This window comes from Triturus cristatus, chromosome 2_1, assembly GCF_964204655.1.
Source record: "Triturus cristatus chromosome 2_1, aTriCri1.1, whole genome shotgun sequence".
In the NCBI taxonomy this organism is placed as follows: Eukaryota; Metazoa; Chordata; class Amphibia; order Caudata; family Salamandridae; genus Triturus; species Triturus cristatus.
Window position 1 is genome coordinate 82,968,888 of NC_140581.1, and position 13,438 is coordinate 82,982,325.

Sequence of the window (13,438 nt, forward strand, 5' to 3'; positions counted from 1 at the left end):
TAATGCGTTACTGAATTTGACCTTCAACTCGGGCACCTGCTTTATTTATATCTGTAAGACTTACAGATATAAATAAAGCAGGTGCCCGAGTTGAAGGTGAAATACTATAAGTGCTTCTTGTTGGGGGTTTAATTTTTGTGACAGGAGCATCGTGCCAGAATGAATCCTGCCCTGCCTGCATATTTATCCAAGAAGATGCCACCGTTTTGTGCAATACCTCTACTCAACTGGAGTACTTTCTACTGGCTAATCAGTAAGTGCTACGCTACCTCGTTGGGTAAATGTATAGTGCTTTTCCTACACTACAGCTGCGTAAAGGGCCAGAAGAGTTGTCTACAGCGACCATGTGTGTAACGTTGCCACAGCGCTGATGGGCGCCGGGGTCCCTCGAGTGAGCTGTCCATCATAGTGGGGGAAAGGGCTGGAAGACGTTGCACTCCGCTGGTGTGTGGGCCGGTGCCAAACGGGCGCGGCTTCCATGCAGTTCACTTGCCTCTTGTTTATAAAGGGCCAGAGACCGATCAGCACAGCAGATGAGGAGACAGAACCTCCTGGTGTCAGGAACTACACGGGGATTGCGCTCGAGAAACTCATGGGAGCACAGAGCTCCATCAAGTATTACAGCAAATTGTTGACGTTAGATATGTGGAGAAAGCACACCTGCCCAGCCTCCACTGTGTGCTGATTAATGCGTTACTGAAAGTGACCTTCAACTCGGGCACCTGCTTTATTTATATCTGTAAGACTTACAGATATAAATAAAGCAGGTGCCCGAGTTGAAGGTCAAATACTATAAGTGCTTCCTGTTGGGGTTTAATTTTTGTGACAGGAGCATCGTGCCAGAATGAATCCTGCCCTGCATATTTATTCAAGAAGATGCCACCGTTTTCTGAGTGCAATACCTTTACTCAACTGTAAGGGTGGGCGACAATTTCCGTTCAATCGCAGAAGTTTCGACATTTTTCTTGAATTGTTGCCCACCCTTAATTGTGTCCCTACGATATTTCAAACTCGATATTATTGTAGGTCAAAATTAAAAACTCAATATTTAGACTGTTTACCATTTCTTAACAAGCAAATCTCTTGAATGCTTCTCCGGTGGTTTTTGATGCGTAGTTCAGGATACGAGTCATGATCGTCAGCAAATGAATGTTGTATTGACATTATGTAGATAACACTAAGGTGTAGATTTTTATTGAAAAGTCAAAGATGTAGATAAAAATAGAAACTCACAAAGAGAAGGGAAAACGACCAGTGAAGCTGCTGTCCAGTAGAGTATCCAAGATCGAATGCCGAGCTAGACAACAGCAACACCATGGAGATAGAATTATAACAACATTAAAACTCTATTACAGCATTATATGTTTAAAGGAATACAACACTTACAAAGACTATTTTGAACATAAATTGAAACACAAATTGAGCTGTTCAAAAACATTTTTGAGAGACTCGGGCCTGACTTTGACGGATGGTTTAGTCTGTCACGTAACAGATATCCTGCATGCCATGGGATATAATGCACTTGTAATGTAGCAAATGAGATATCTGTCACAGAGTTACCCGTTCACTAAACTCTAAATCAGGCACTCAACCTGCAATGTTGGTGTAATGTTTTGAGTAGAGGAGTGCTACAAATTTTGTTCCTCTGGCAGATTTCGCTGAGTTTTTCCAATTCCGCCATATGCTTGTAACCCGGAGTTCTGGTAAAACTCGGCCACCCGTTGTGTGGCAGAGTCTTTTTCTCACGCAGCTCCAGTGGTCTGCGTCTGATGTGCTCAATGTCTTTCTCAGCTGATTTAGAGCAAGCCTTCGTAAACACAGTGCAAAATGATAAATCGCAAGTGATTCTATACAAATATCTCCTTTCTTGCCAAGAGCACCTGAAAGATGAACTGATGAACTGGACTTTGAATGCAGATCTCAGAGCCATTGGAAGAGGCAGTTTAGCCTTAATAGATGGTCGGGGACTAAGGAGAGAGTGGGGAGGCCCAGATTCAATGCCGCTGTCCTATTCTAAACAAACTGGAATTTGTAGACATTTGTGCAACACAGGAGATCACGAGTGACCACAATCAGGTCAAGTTGACATGGCTGCCTCTATCACCATTCTCTAGTGTTCTAAAGAAAAGAGATGGAGCACCACTTCCAAACAGGAGAAAATGACTGGACAAGACTCCTTTCATACGGAATATTCTGTTACCAATATTCTCCTCAAAGGAGCCCAGAGAGCCACTTCTTCAGGTAACACAAGTAGATGATTTTCTTCCCTTGGACTACTAGAAACATGTTTAACTCTAGATTAACATCTAATTACAAACACAGGAGCACCCATAGGCCATACCTGTGAAATCCCCATAGCGGGCGCAGGAGTGTGTCCTGTCCTGAAAAAGAATAAAAGAGTGAAATAAATTGGTCATAGTGTGTATTTTTAAAGGAAGATGATTACTGTGGCCTTCATTAAACAATCGTCACTGACTCATCAAGTTACATAAAATATGAATATAAATTCGATCGAGCACTCAATTGCTGCACCTGAATACAGCCACTAGTAAACACATGGTTTTTTTTTTTGGTTTTTTTTTTTTTGCAATTTCAATCTTTTCCAGCGGCGAGCTCTGCCGGAGGCCTATCTGAGAATTGCTGGGAGATGCGAGGTATTGCCAGGGCGGCATCATTATTATTACTAGACACCTTCTCTGCACTATTTGCATCACCATCGTAACGAGAGTAAATCTGCAAAACCCAGAAGGATGTGCCCATCCCAGCAGCCCAGACATTCAACAGCACAGTTGGCTCATTATATCCCCTCTAGAGTGTGAGCAAGATATGAAAGTGTGAGATTTGTGAAGCTCAGTGAGAGGAAATGTCCTGCACACTGGGCATTGCTAAGGTTGTGCACAGTGCCTGGCTGGAAACCGTACACGGTGCATGCCCACTCATAGGGCATAGTCATGCACTCATTATTGTACATGTAGGGGCGCTATGGCACCACTGCCTGGCTACATCAAAATCTTTACGGCTTTCTGCTAGTTGGGGATTTCCATGCAGGGAAATAGTATCCATGTGAAGCAAAGATGCCAGTGGCACAGTACAAACTTGCATGTCCACTCCACTTGGAACAAAAAATAACGAGTATTATGGACCAGCCTCTAAATTGTCCCTTTCCCCATTTATGATATAGAGCAGCAGTCTGCTATCATACGCCTACATAATCCTCCGCTCTCTGGGCATCTCCATCGAGATCCTTAGTGAAGGGTAGAAAGTTGAGTTACCTGGTCCCAGATGCTGATGACCCGAAGAAAGGCTGTATAATTGTGCCCCACCCTGAGTGGGGCATTGTAGTAGCCATGTTGGTAGGTCCCGTCTCCAAGGACAAACTCCTCTGGGCTTGTGAGGTTCTGGCCAGGAAGAGCTGCCGTAATGTAGACATCCTGGTCCAGGCTGCTGTTGAAGGGGGCCAAGTCTTTCCGTTGGCAGATGTTTTCACTCATGTTTCTTTTTCGGGAAACAATTATCTGGTACTCACTGGGAAACAGAAATTACAATACTATTCAACATACAAAGGAACAGAAAAAAAACCTTAATACCAATCAGATTAACAAATGTCACCTTAAAAAAACAGGATCCCCCAGAAAGCAAGTTGCAAAAGGTATATCAACGGGCATGTATTTATTTTCCATATAACTAAAACCATATAAGGGCTTATGTCAGTCAGGCTAAATGATCTTTTTTGTTTACAATATACTTGCTTACACTTTACCATATATAATTAAGTAGGTGGTGGCCCTAGACCACTAGGACTTACATGTGCTCAGTCCTCTGACAGGTCAAGGAACATTCGGACTCAAGTTCTATCTCCAAGAACCTCCAGAATCGCTCCTCTCTCGTTCCATATCGTGCTCTCTCTCTCTCCCCACGATCAAAGCCCCCATCTCCATCCTCAACACCTTAATCGACACAGCCATTTTCCTAAAAGCCTGTCATGCCCTCCAGAACAAACCCTCAGCAGGCCCAGCCAAACTCGCAAACTACAGACCAATCTCCTTACTACCATACCTGAACAAGGTACTAGAAAAAACACACCTCGCCGACCACCTTGCCAACCACCAGCTCCTGGACACCACGCAATCAGGCAAAAGATCAAACCAAAGTACAGAGACAATCCTCATTGCAGTAACAGATGGCATCAGGATGATCCTCAACAGAGAAGTTTCTCTTCTAAGTATGTTTCTTCTTATAGCTAAATTTATAAGGGCACCCTAGAGCTAACTGTATCATGAAAAAGTCCAAAAATAAGTAAAAAGCACAATCGTCCCTCTTCTTACTCACAGATTTTATTTTGATCATGGTTTATTTCTGAAGTCTGGGATAAAATCTGTGTTCTTTGACTTCATTTGGCTCATGTTGTGCAGTGGCTGCTTTAATGCTTCATGATCTGTTTGAGGCAATGCAAGAAAAGCTGATTTTTGGGCTTCCTACTATGTTTTTAGGTCGAGCATCAGTGCGCATGCGCTGTCTGCAAGACCTGTTGTAATCACTCCACACGGAGTATAATCCCGCCTTCTGCTTGAGTTGGTTCACTCCTCTGTTGCTTACATTTCCTGGCTCCTTTAAAGTGGGTTCCCGATACTTCACTTCCGTTTTTTTAGATGAGGAGCACCGGCCAACTACAGTTTCCTTTCACTAAAGTTTTTGTGTGTTACTGTTGGAGACTACTTGTTTATACTTGTTTAAAATTGGTACTTGAGTGCCACGCATCGTGTTTTAGCATGGCACCCCTCTCATCTTTCTTTGCACAGGCATTAAAGGTTTAGGTGCGCCATGCTTCATATTCACCCCGTCATCTACTTTTATGTTTTTTTTTTATTGTCATGCACATCCCTTCATCCAAAAACAATTACACACACAAAAAGTACAAATGTGCCATGCTTTACATTTAGCACGGCACCTACTTTTGTGTTTTTTTTATTTACAGATTACTCCGTTAATGCAAAACAGAGTATGCAGAGCACGCAGTAAGGGGCAGGCTTGGATACATCTCACCAGGACCACCACCAAATTATTTCCTGAAGCACATAAAAAGTACACATGGGCCGTGCTTTATATTTAGCACGGTGCCTGCTTTTTTTTTTTACAGATTACTCTATTAATGACAAGCAGTTGAGCCCCGATTTAACACAACAAATAACATTACACCTACAACGAGCCAGGACTATTCTCAATGGTTCTAAATTGCATAAGATAAATAAGCAACAACTATTGCTTAGTTGTATACAATTTTAAAAATGCTTCCGTTCTTGCGGGCGACTTTGTGACATAGGGCTAGAGCTGCCGACCATCCAGCTGAGAAAGGAGGGTACGAGCCTGACGTCCGCTCAACATCCTCCGATTCAAAACATGAATAGGGCCTTCGGTTTGTAACTGGTGCTCATGTTTGTCAAAAATTAGTGTCTTAGAAGTTACATCTAAGGGGGGGGGGGGGGGGTTAATAAAAAATCTTTAAAACATACCTTACCTGGTCCCAGCCGTCTCAGCTCCTGGCCGGGTCCGTGTTTTCCTGCTGCTCTCCTGAACAAGAAGCAGCCACAGGCAGCCTCCCTCCCCTTCCCTAAGCCAGTCACAATGCAGCAATGGCAGGGTTGTGATCGGTGGGGACAGTGTCGAGGTGGGGAGGCCTTTTTCTCTATGTAGGCTGCATGCAGCCTATATAGAGAAAAGGCAGAGTGTGCATAACTGGTTTGGTCAGCCTCAGAGGGCCGATCAAACAGTCAGGGCCCACAGCAAACATTGGGCAAGCCACTCCCCCCGACCCGCCCCCGACCAGGCATACCCTTCTCCTTTCTCGCAGTGCGAGAAGTAGAAACATAAAATGGTATTTAAAATACTATTTTATATTTCTGCTTCTCGCACTGCGAGAAAGCAATGGGGCGACCTTCCTCCGCCCTAATGGAGGAGCCGCCCATGGTGGACATGGCATGCAGAACCGCACTTCCAGGAGCCTCCTCTTCTGTTCATGCTTTTACTTTTCTGCTACATTTCAACCTCCCCCGGCATTTTGGGAAAGACAGATAGACGGCAGGTGTAGGAATAATTCACTAACCGCTTGTTCTGTCTGTCACGAAGTCAAGCAAAGTCCACAGTCACTCAAAAGCTTTAAGGGGCAATTCCAACAATCATGAAATACTCTGGAAAAAAAATCCTTTAAAGCTGCTTTCAGAAATATTTTAGTAATAATATATGGTTTCTCTTGCTTTGCTTTTACCACCTTCCTTTGTTCTGCCTTTAGCACTTGAAAAACAACGCAGCAAAGGGGCCCAAAATCTGTCTACTTCTGAAAATGCACGTCTTAGGGTGCTGTGAGGCCACATGCACCATCTCTGAAATAGCTGTTACTGTGGGGCAGTTTATTCCTGTTTGAAACGTTCTCCACCGTTAACACCAATGTCAAGCTGTTTGCTTGCCACAGAAGCACCTTTATATTCACACAGTGGGTGCTGCTTGTTGACCAGGTGCTGGAAGGGAGAGGCCAGTACGCCTGGATAAAGAGTGCACGAGAAAACTACGGGGTAATTGTTGTTCATAACGCGCTACCAGGGCGATAAATACCAGAGATAGCCAGCGATAATATAATTATCGCTAAGCACGGCCAGCGATAATTATCGCTGGCCGTTGTTAATATGCCCCTACTTTCTTAATAGATGAAGAGTGTGCAGAAAACTGGATATTTATACCATGGAGGGAAAGGGATCGGGTTGTAGTAGAAACCATGTTTCGTGGTACTTAGATGGGAGACAGCATAGATCAGATATTCTTTTAAGTGAGGTTGGTATGGTACTGGCAGGGCAGTGCATTTGTGCAAGTAGTAGTGCACTTCAGTACAAGTACTTTTGTGGTTCTAGAAGGGACCAGTTGTATTAGTTTGGTTAATAGCACAGGAGAACTGCAGGATAGCCTATGTCTTTTTTCCTACTGACAGCAGTGGGCGTAAAGATAAAAAGTCATTTTCTGGAGTTTGCCTAGAATGCCTTTGCAGTTTTTAGGGGGAGGGGAAGGACTAGCCATTGTTCTTTGCATGTGCTAGATAAATGTGTTTGCTTGTTGGTTGAGGGGGTGCACAATATCTTTTGTTATTCATGTACTCAAAACTCCATACGTAATGTAACTGGCTCTATTGTAAAGCGCTCTGACACCTTTGGGTAACGTTTGCACTATATAAAAACACATTTAAAAAAATCCCATTGTGGCCCCACCCCGTCGTCCTCCACTCTGCCCTACACTGTATTTTCATTTACTGTTCCCTGCATATATTTCCGTCACGCTGTTTGCCTCCTTCACATACCAAGCATTTGCGATGCAATGCGTCTCGCATTTGGGAAAGATTGAGCTGTTGGAATTGTGAATGACTATGCCTTTTATTTATGTGTTGGTTTTCAACACAGATTAAAAAAAAGGAATTGTCGTTTGCAATGTAAAAGACCTTAAACTTTCACAAATGCGAGACCTATTGCATAGCAAATGCATGTTTGAACTGGAGCCACTAGAACTATCTGCTGGTTTAAAAGTGTAACATACAGCAGGACAATGAGGTGCATCTAAAAATCAATTGCCTGGCAGAAATATGTGAACAGTTGTTTTACAATTCAAAATAGCTCAGCGTAGATTAATCTGCCGGGCAGTTACCTGATAGGCCCATGGGTATCAGGCACAGGGTGCAAAGGTAGCACCACCATCTTTTCAGTAGCAGAGATGTTGGACTTCTTCAGGATAATGACAGACGGAATGACTGGTTCTGAGAACGAAAATAGGAAACACAAATTACAAAACAGCCATTGGCAGTGCAAGCTGACATTATAATCTTCAGCCCTATTCACAAAGAGCCCCTGTAGGGGTGGTGGAGGCTCCATAGTCATGGCGGGATATCTGCACTCGTGGCGGAGACTCCGCAGTCATGGTGGCAGTGGCGGAGGGCACAGGTAAGTGTGGTGTCGGCAGAGGGGGATGTTGGAAGTCAACAGATGATGGGATAGGTAAAATGAAATAAAAAAATAATAAAACCACTTACCTTGCGCTCACTGCATAGCCGCGGTAAGTAGTTTTAATAATGTTACCTATATACCTCTACTCGCCCCACCCTGCCCCACCTCACCACTCTTACCGATACCAGCTGGCACGCCATTGTGGGATCTCTGCACTTGTAGCGGGATCTATGCACCGCAGTTTTTCATTGTCAGAGATCCCACCATGAGTTCAGAGATCACGCCACGACTGTGAGGCCTCGGCCATGACTGCAAAGCCTCCGACACGACTGCAGAGCCTCCACCACTACTGTGCTAGCTCTTTGAAAATCTGGCCCTTTAACTTTTGAAGTACCACAGCTTTCACAAAAAACAATATAAGGGGCAGCAAAATCACACAGGCACAACCCTCCTTCTCAGCTCACACTGGCATATTGCTCATGCTTCTATCACACGGTCACACTGCACTTGCACGTTTGCACCACTCCCCTTTACATCCCTACCACACTTGCCCATGAGTCACAAAGCACACAAAACACCACAGACAATTGCATGAGCCCACTGGCACTCTCACACCCCTGAAAACACCCTCGCATTCCCTTGCAACTATCCCTAGACACCAACATAACTACCTATGGACAAGCACCACACATATTGCTGCACAACACTTCAAATAGCCCCACAATGCGCCCATATATGCTGAAACACATTTCCCACAAACCAAACAACCTTAATACAGCCTTAGAACAAACTTGGCATTCTCAGCTACTTCTAGGCATGCTCACATTAATACCAATTGATTCTCATGTGCATCCACACAAATTCCGAAATACTCCCAAACTGATGCCCTTACAGTGCTCCACTGTCTAGCAAAGTTACTACACACCCCTTTACAGTGCCGCTGAGGCACTTCCACATGTATTTTTAGAACAATACACTGTCATGTTACTCTTTGACACCCTATCAATACCCCGAAGCCACCTTTACAATTTCAGCATCATATGCCATCTAGACCCCTTCGCAGTGCCCCAAAAAACGTAAAACCTTTAGCATACCCTCCAGTACCCTCACAGCTTCAACAACATTCTCAGAATGCACAAACAGAATGGTATATCCTAGTGCCCATATATCGGAAAGACCTCCCCTTCAATCACTGGGCCCTGCTCCATATAGGTTGTTAAGAACAAAAATATCTGAAATAAAATATCCTTTTACATTAATATCATCCAAAACACATCGTGGGGGTTCTCTCGTTTATTGCGCAGGCTTCAATAGACCCATGGACAAAACATGTATGTATATGAGTACCATTGAAAATTGGGAAACAATAAATATCTGTTATTCAGCACCAAGATATCTTTGGTTGAATGTGCGCCTTACAAATACACATGTTATGTTATGTTATCTAGTAGCTAGAGTTAGTTTCAATAGGAAAATATTCTTTTGTTTTGCTAATAACTTTGGCGCCGTTTGACAAATCTTCATTAAAGTTTCAAAACTAGGGGCTCATTACAATGGTGGACCGACTGGCTCCGTCCGCCATGGTGGTGTAAAGCAGGACTGTCCCCATGCATGTGGCGGTCCCGCATACCCCATTATGATGGGACCGCCACTTTGGCAGTCTTGTTCCACACCCTTAACATTGCGGCGGTGGCTGCTGACAGCAGCACCGCCGCAATGTGAAATAGAGCATGTCGTGCATTTCACTGCACTACTTGGCAGGCACTACACTGTGCCTGCCACTTGGTTCAGTGAAATGTTGGGGGGGAACAAACCCCCAAGTGCACCCTCACCTCCCCCCAACACAAGAGGGGCCCGCAACGGGCCCCCAAAAGAAAGCTCCGCCTGCCTTTCAACGGCGGTTGCACCGCCGCAGAAAGGCTGGCTGGAGACATCATAATTTAGCACACGGTGCTTGTTAGGCACCGCCACCATTTTGCGGATGTAGACCGCTCCGCCGGGCAATCGTAACGATTGCCTGTACGATTGCCTGTAGTGGTTCGGAATCGTAATATGGCAGTGGGAGAATCGTGTGGCCGGCAGACCTAACCACCGGCCCGGCGCTGGCGGTCCTGACACCATCATATTGAGCCCCCTAGTGTGCACTTCACTTCAGCTGCTGTCTGGAAAGCTTTGAGGTGATTCCTCAAGTGGGAGCCACGAAAAATGACGGGGGGAATAAAACGTGTTTTTCCCATGCAATTTCCCGTAGGCATTTTGAACACAACCACAGCCCGAACCGCTAAACAGATTTACACCAAATTTGTCCGAAAGCTAGCTCTTGGTCCAGAAAGGGACCTTTTCTGTGATCTGGTGTAAATTCATACAGTAGTTTTCGAGTTAATAAAGAAAAAACAAATTTGTATATCTTGGGACGCGGATCCTCCACAGATCTAACAGATCTCATGTAGAGATCTGATTGGCTGCCAACATTTTTTGAGTCCCCCCAAAAAAGTTTAAAAAAAGATAAGGGGCAGGGTAGGAATACCCCGACCCCGTAGACCTGGTGGTAGAGTCCCCCAGTGACCCCATCAAGGCCCAAAATATTTTTTTAAAGATGTACCTGTGAAAATCATGGCGGCTGAACAAATACGCTCTACCCTGCTTGTTTCTAGTTGAGCCACAGTGTGGGCAAGGTCCCGGGGGTATATACAAATACATATTTTAAGGAGGGGGCGCACGAGTCCCCTCCTCCCCATGGCCAATATTGGCCCAGGAGACTGCCACCTCCCTAGGGCCAGACCAACGCTAAACGAAGGGGAGGGGCCCACAAGGCCCACCTCCGTAGGCTGCTTACAACCCCGGGGACTGCCACCTCCCTAGGATAAGGCCAATAAAATTAAAATCAAAAGAGGGGGGCTGCATGGCTGCATCCCCCAGTGGCAGGCTCTTTAATAACAAAGGAGGGGGGCCTTGCCAACCCCCTCCTGGAGCCGTTAATGGCCCTACGGAATGTAACCCCCAAGGCCCAGCTCCCTATGTCCGTAGTGCCCACCCTTGGGACATAGCTGTTTGCTTTCACTTGGCAGGAGCTTTGACAGCTCCTGCTAAGCGAGGGCAACCAGTATGTTCGCTTCCACGGGGAGCAGCCTTTTCATCTGTTTCCCTGCTCGCTGTCAAACTGGCAGGAAAATAGATGAAAGAATTTCTCCCGCACACAGGAAGCAGTATTTGTTGCTGCTCCCAGTGTGTGGGAGCAATGCTAGCTCCCGATGGAGGTGGGTACCCAGCAGGGACCACTGGGACATTTAGGCTCCTCCTGCAGTCCCCAACAGAGCACACTGGGTGTCCTGGATAGGGTCAGAGCACCCAGCAATAAGTGGCTGGGCCCAGGGGGATGGGGTGCCCACGGCAAAAATCGGCCCGGGAAGGAGAGCCGCATTGCCCCACCTTCCCTTCCAGTAATTGGATGGGCCTCGTGGTTGGGGTCCCGGGGCCAAAATTGGACCGGTGAGGGGGCTTGCGCGGCCCCTCCTCCCCCCTTAGTTATTGGCAGGGTCCCAGGGGAGGGGGTCCCCGAGCCAGAAATTGGCCAGGGGTGCAGGCCTGCTTGGTGCACCTCCATTTGTGTAAAGGAGAAACAATTGTAACTTCTTTGGGTTTGGTAAAGGAAAAGGAAGTGTGTTTTCTCTGCAATTCCATATTGAAAAACAACTTAAAATCTTTGCTGGAGGTGAATGCATTGTTGATCTATTGGAGACCAATCTGTAGTGACTGTAACAAGTGGGTTCTTACTTGTCATCTCCTGGTGAGAGCAGAGCGTGTGGTTCTCCCATTAAATTACTTTGAGCATGCCAATGCTCAAAATCACTTGCAAGCGCCGCCCATTTAGTCTCACCCCGCCCACCTTAGTAGTAAGCATAGGTCTTTCCGCTTTTTCCCATGATGATTGGCCCGCTTACCGACAGGCCTCCCAAGTGCATTTCCTGCTGATTTATGCAGAGGAATATGAAGACATCGCCACCAAACATAGAAGCCGCATATAGCTATGAAGAAGTACATCTTCTCTATAAAAGGATTCATTTTATCACGAATTTCTTGAAAAAGATGCTTGAGGAACAATCACATTGCAGAAATTAAACGCATCAAAGGTCACTGGAGACATTTCCTCCTGGTCTACTGCACAGTGGTAGTGTAGAATATGCACTAGACATTTACCCAACGAGTTAGCACTTACTAATTAACTAGCAGAATGTACTGCAGTTGGGGAGACATTTTGTGAAAAACTGTGGACTCTTGGATAAAAGGGCAGGTGAATTTTTGTTCTGGCTAAGTCCCTCACAAAGCTAATGACACACCCACACAGCCAATCAGGCATCCACTCACACACCCATTAAGCCAGTCCCACACCCACTCTCAGACCCATACAGCCACTCACACACCCATTCACTGACCTATACAGCCACGTAAACACCCACTCTCAAAGGTTACAGGTTACAGTTAGAAAATACAATTTTAAAAAATGTAGAAATTCACACAAATACCAGAGGTCTCAGGGAAGTTATAGTTAGGAAATAACATTAAAAAAGAGTAAAAATTCACTGAAAACACCAAAGGTAACAGGGACGTTATAGTTAGGCTCAGATTTCACACGCACAAAACCACAGAAATTCTGCAGTTATAGTTACCTGAGCTAACTATAACTTACACACGGCAATGCACTGATTATGACCACACATATTCCATCACTCATGACAAAAGTAGGAAAGAGGAGGGTAGGAGCACTGTAACCTCTGTGAGGTGTTTATGGTGTGCTATAGAGGGGGTGCGAAGCGAACTACTCATAGCTACCGGTCTGAAATTGCTGGGTACGGAAATTAAGTGAGGTGTTGCGTAGAGTCTGATGCTGCTAAGGTGAGCGGCTGTGGGAGTCGGGGATGAAATCGTGAGCCTAAACTGTGTGTCTTATGGTGTGAAGTAATGTGACCTGGCCGCTGCAGCACACCTGTGGAAGAAGTGTCAGCATGTGTTTATACCTACTAGGACAAACTACTGACTTCTACTGGCCTCAAAGTCCTGGGGTACGGAAAATATGTGCCACATCTGTCAAGCAGTGTCAGCAGGTAGTTATACCTAGTCGGAGGAACTTTTGTTTCGAACATTGTAACTTGTGTATGGTGCTTAGGGGGTGTTATACAGGGAGTGCGAAGGTAAATTTGCGCATATCAAATCAATACGGCATTTGTAAAGCACAAACTACTCACCCCCATGGGTCTGAAGGCCAGCGTGGAAATTATGTGAGCTATTGCCTAGAGTCACATGGTGCTGAGCTGAGGTGTCCAAAGGTGTCCTTCATAAGCATTTCCAAACCTACCCCAGTCAATGTGCCTAGGTCATTTCCACCACAATGCACAACCATGAGGTCGGGGTGTGGAAGATGCAAAGAGGTTTTCACCAAAGGTAGCAATTGGTGCCACTTCAAT

General features: G+C 45.4%; 1 protein-coding gene across 2 annotated transcripts in view; it reads right to left on the reverse strand.

Moving 5' to 3' along the window:
• LOC146863792 (receptor-type tyrosine-protein phosphatase kappa-like) overlaps positions 1 to 13,438 on the reverse strand; it is a 1,244,093-nt gene that overhangs the window by 258,329 nt on the left and 972,326 nt on the right. For both annotated transcript variants that reach the window (XM_085628087.1, XM_085628078.1), the window contains 3 exons: positions 7,681 to 7,789; positions 3,273 to 3,525; positions 2,342 to 2,381 (listed from right to left, as the gene is read on the reverse strand). In XM_085628087.1, coding sequence (XP_085484213.1) covers positions 2,342 to 2,381; positions 3,273 to 3,525; positions 7,681 to 7,789 — 402 coding nt within the window. The remainder of the gene's footprint in view (positions 1 to 2,341; positions 2,382 to 3,272; positions 3,526 to 7,680; positions 7,790 to 13,438) is intronic.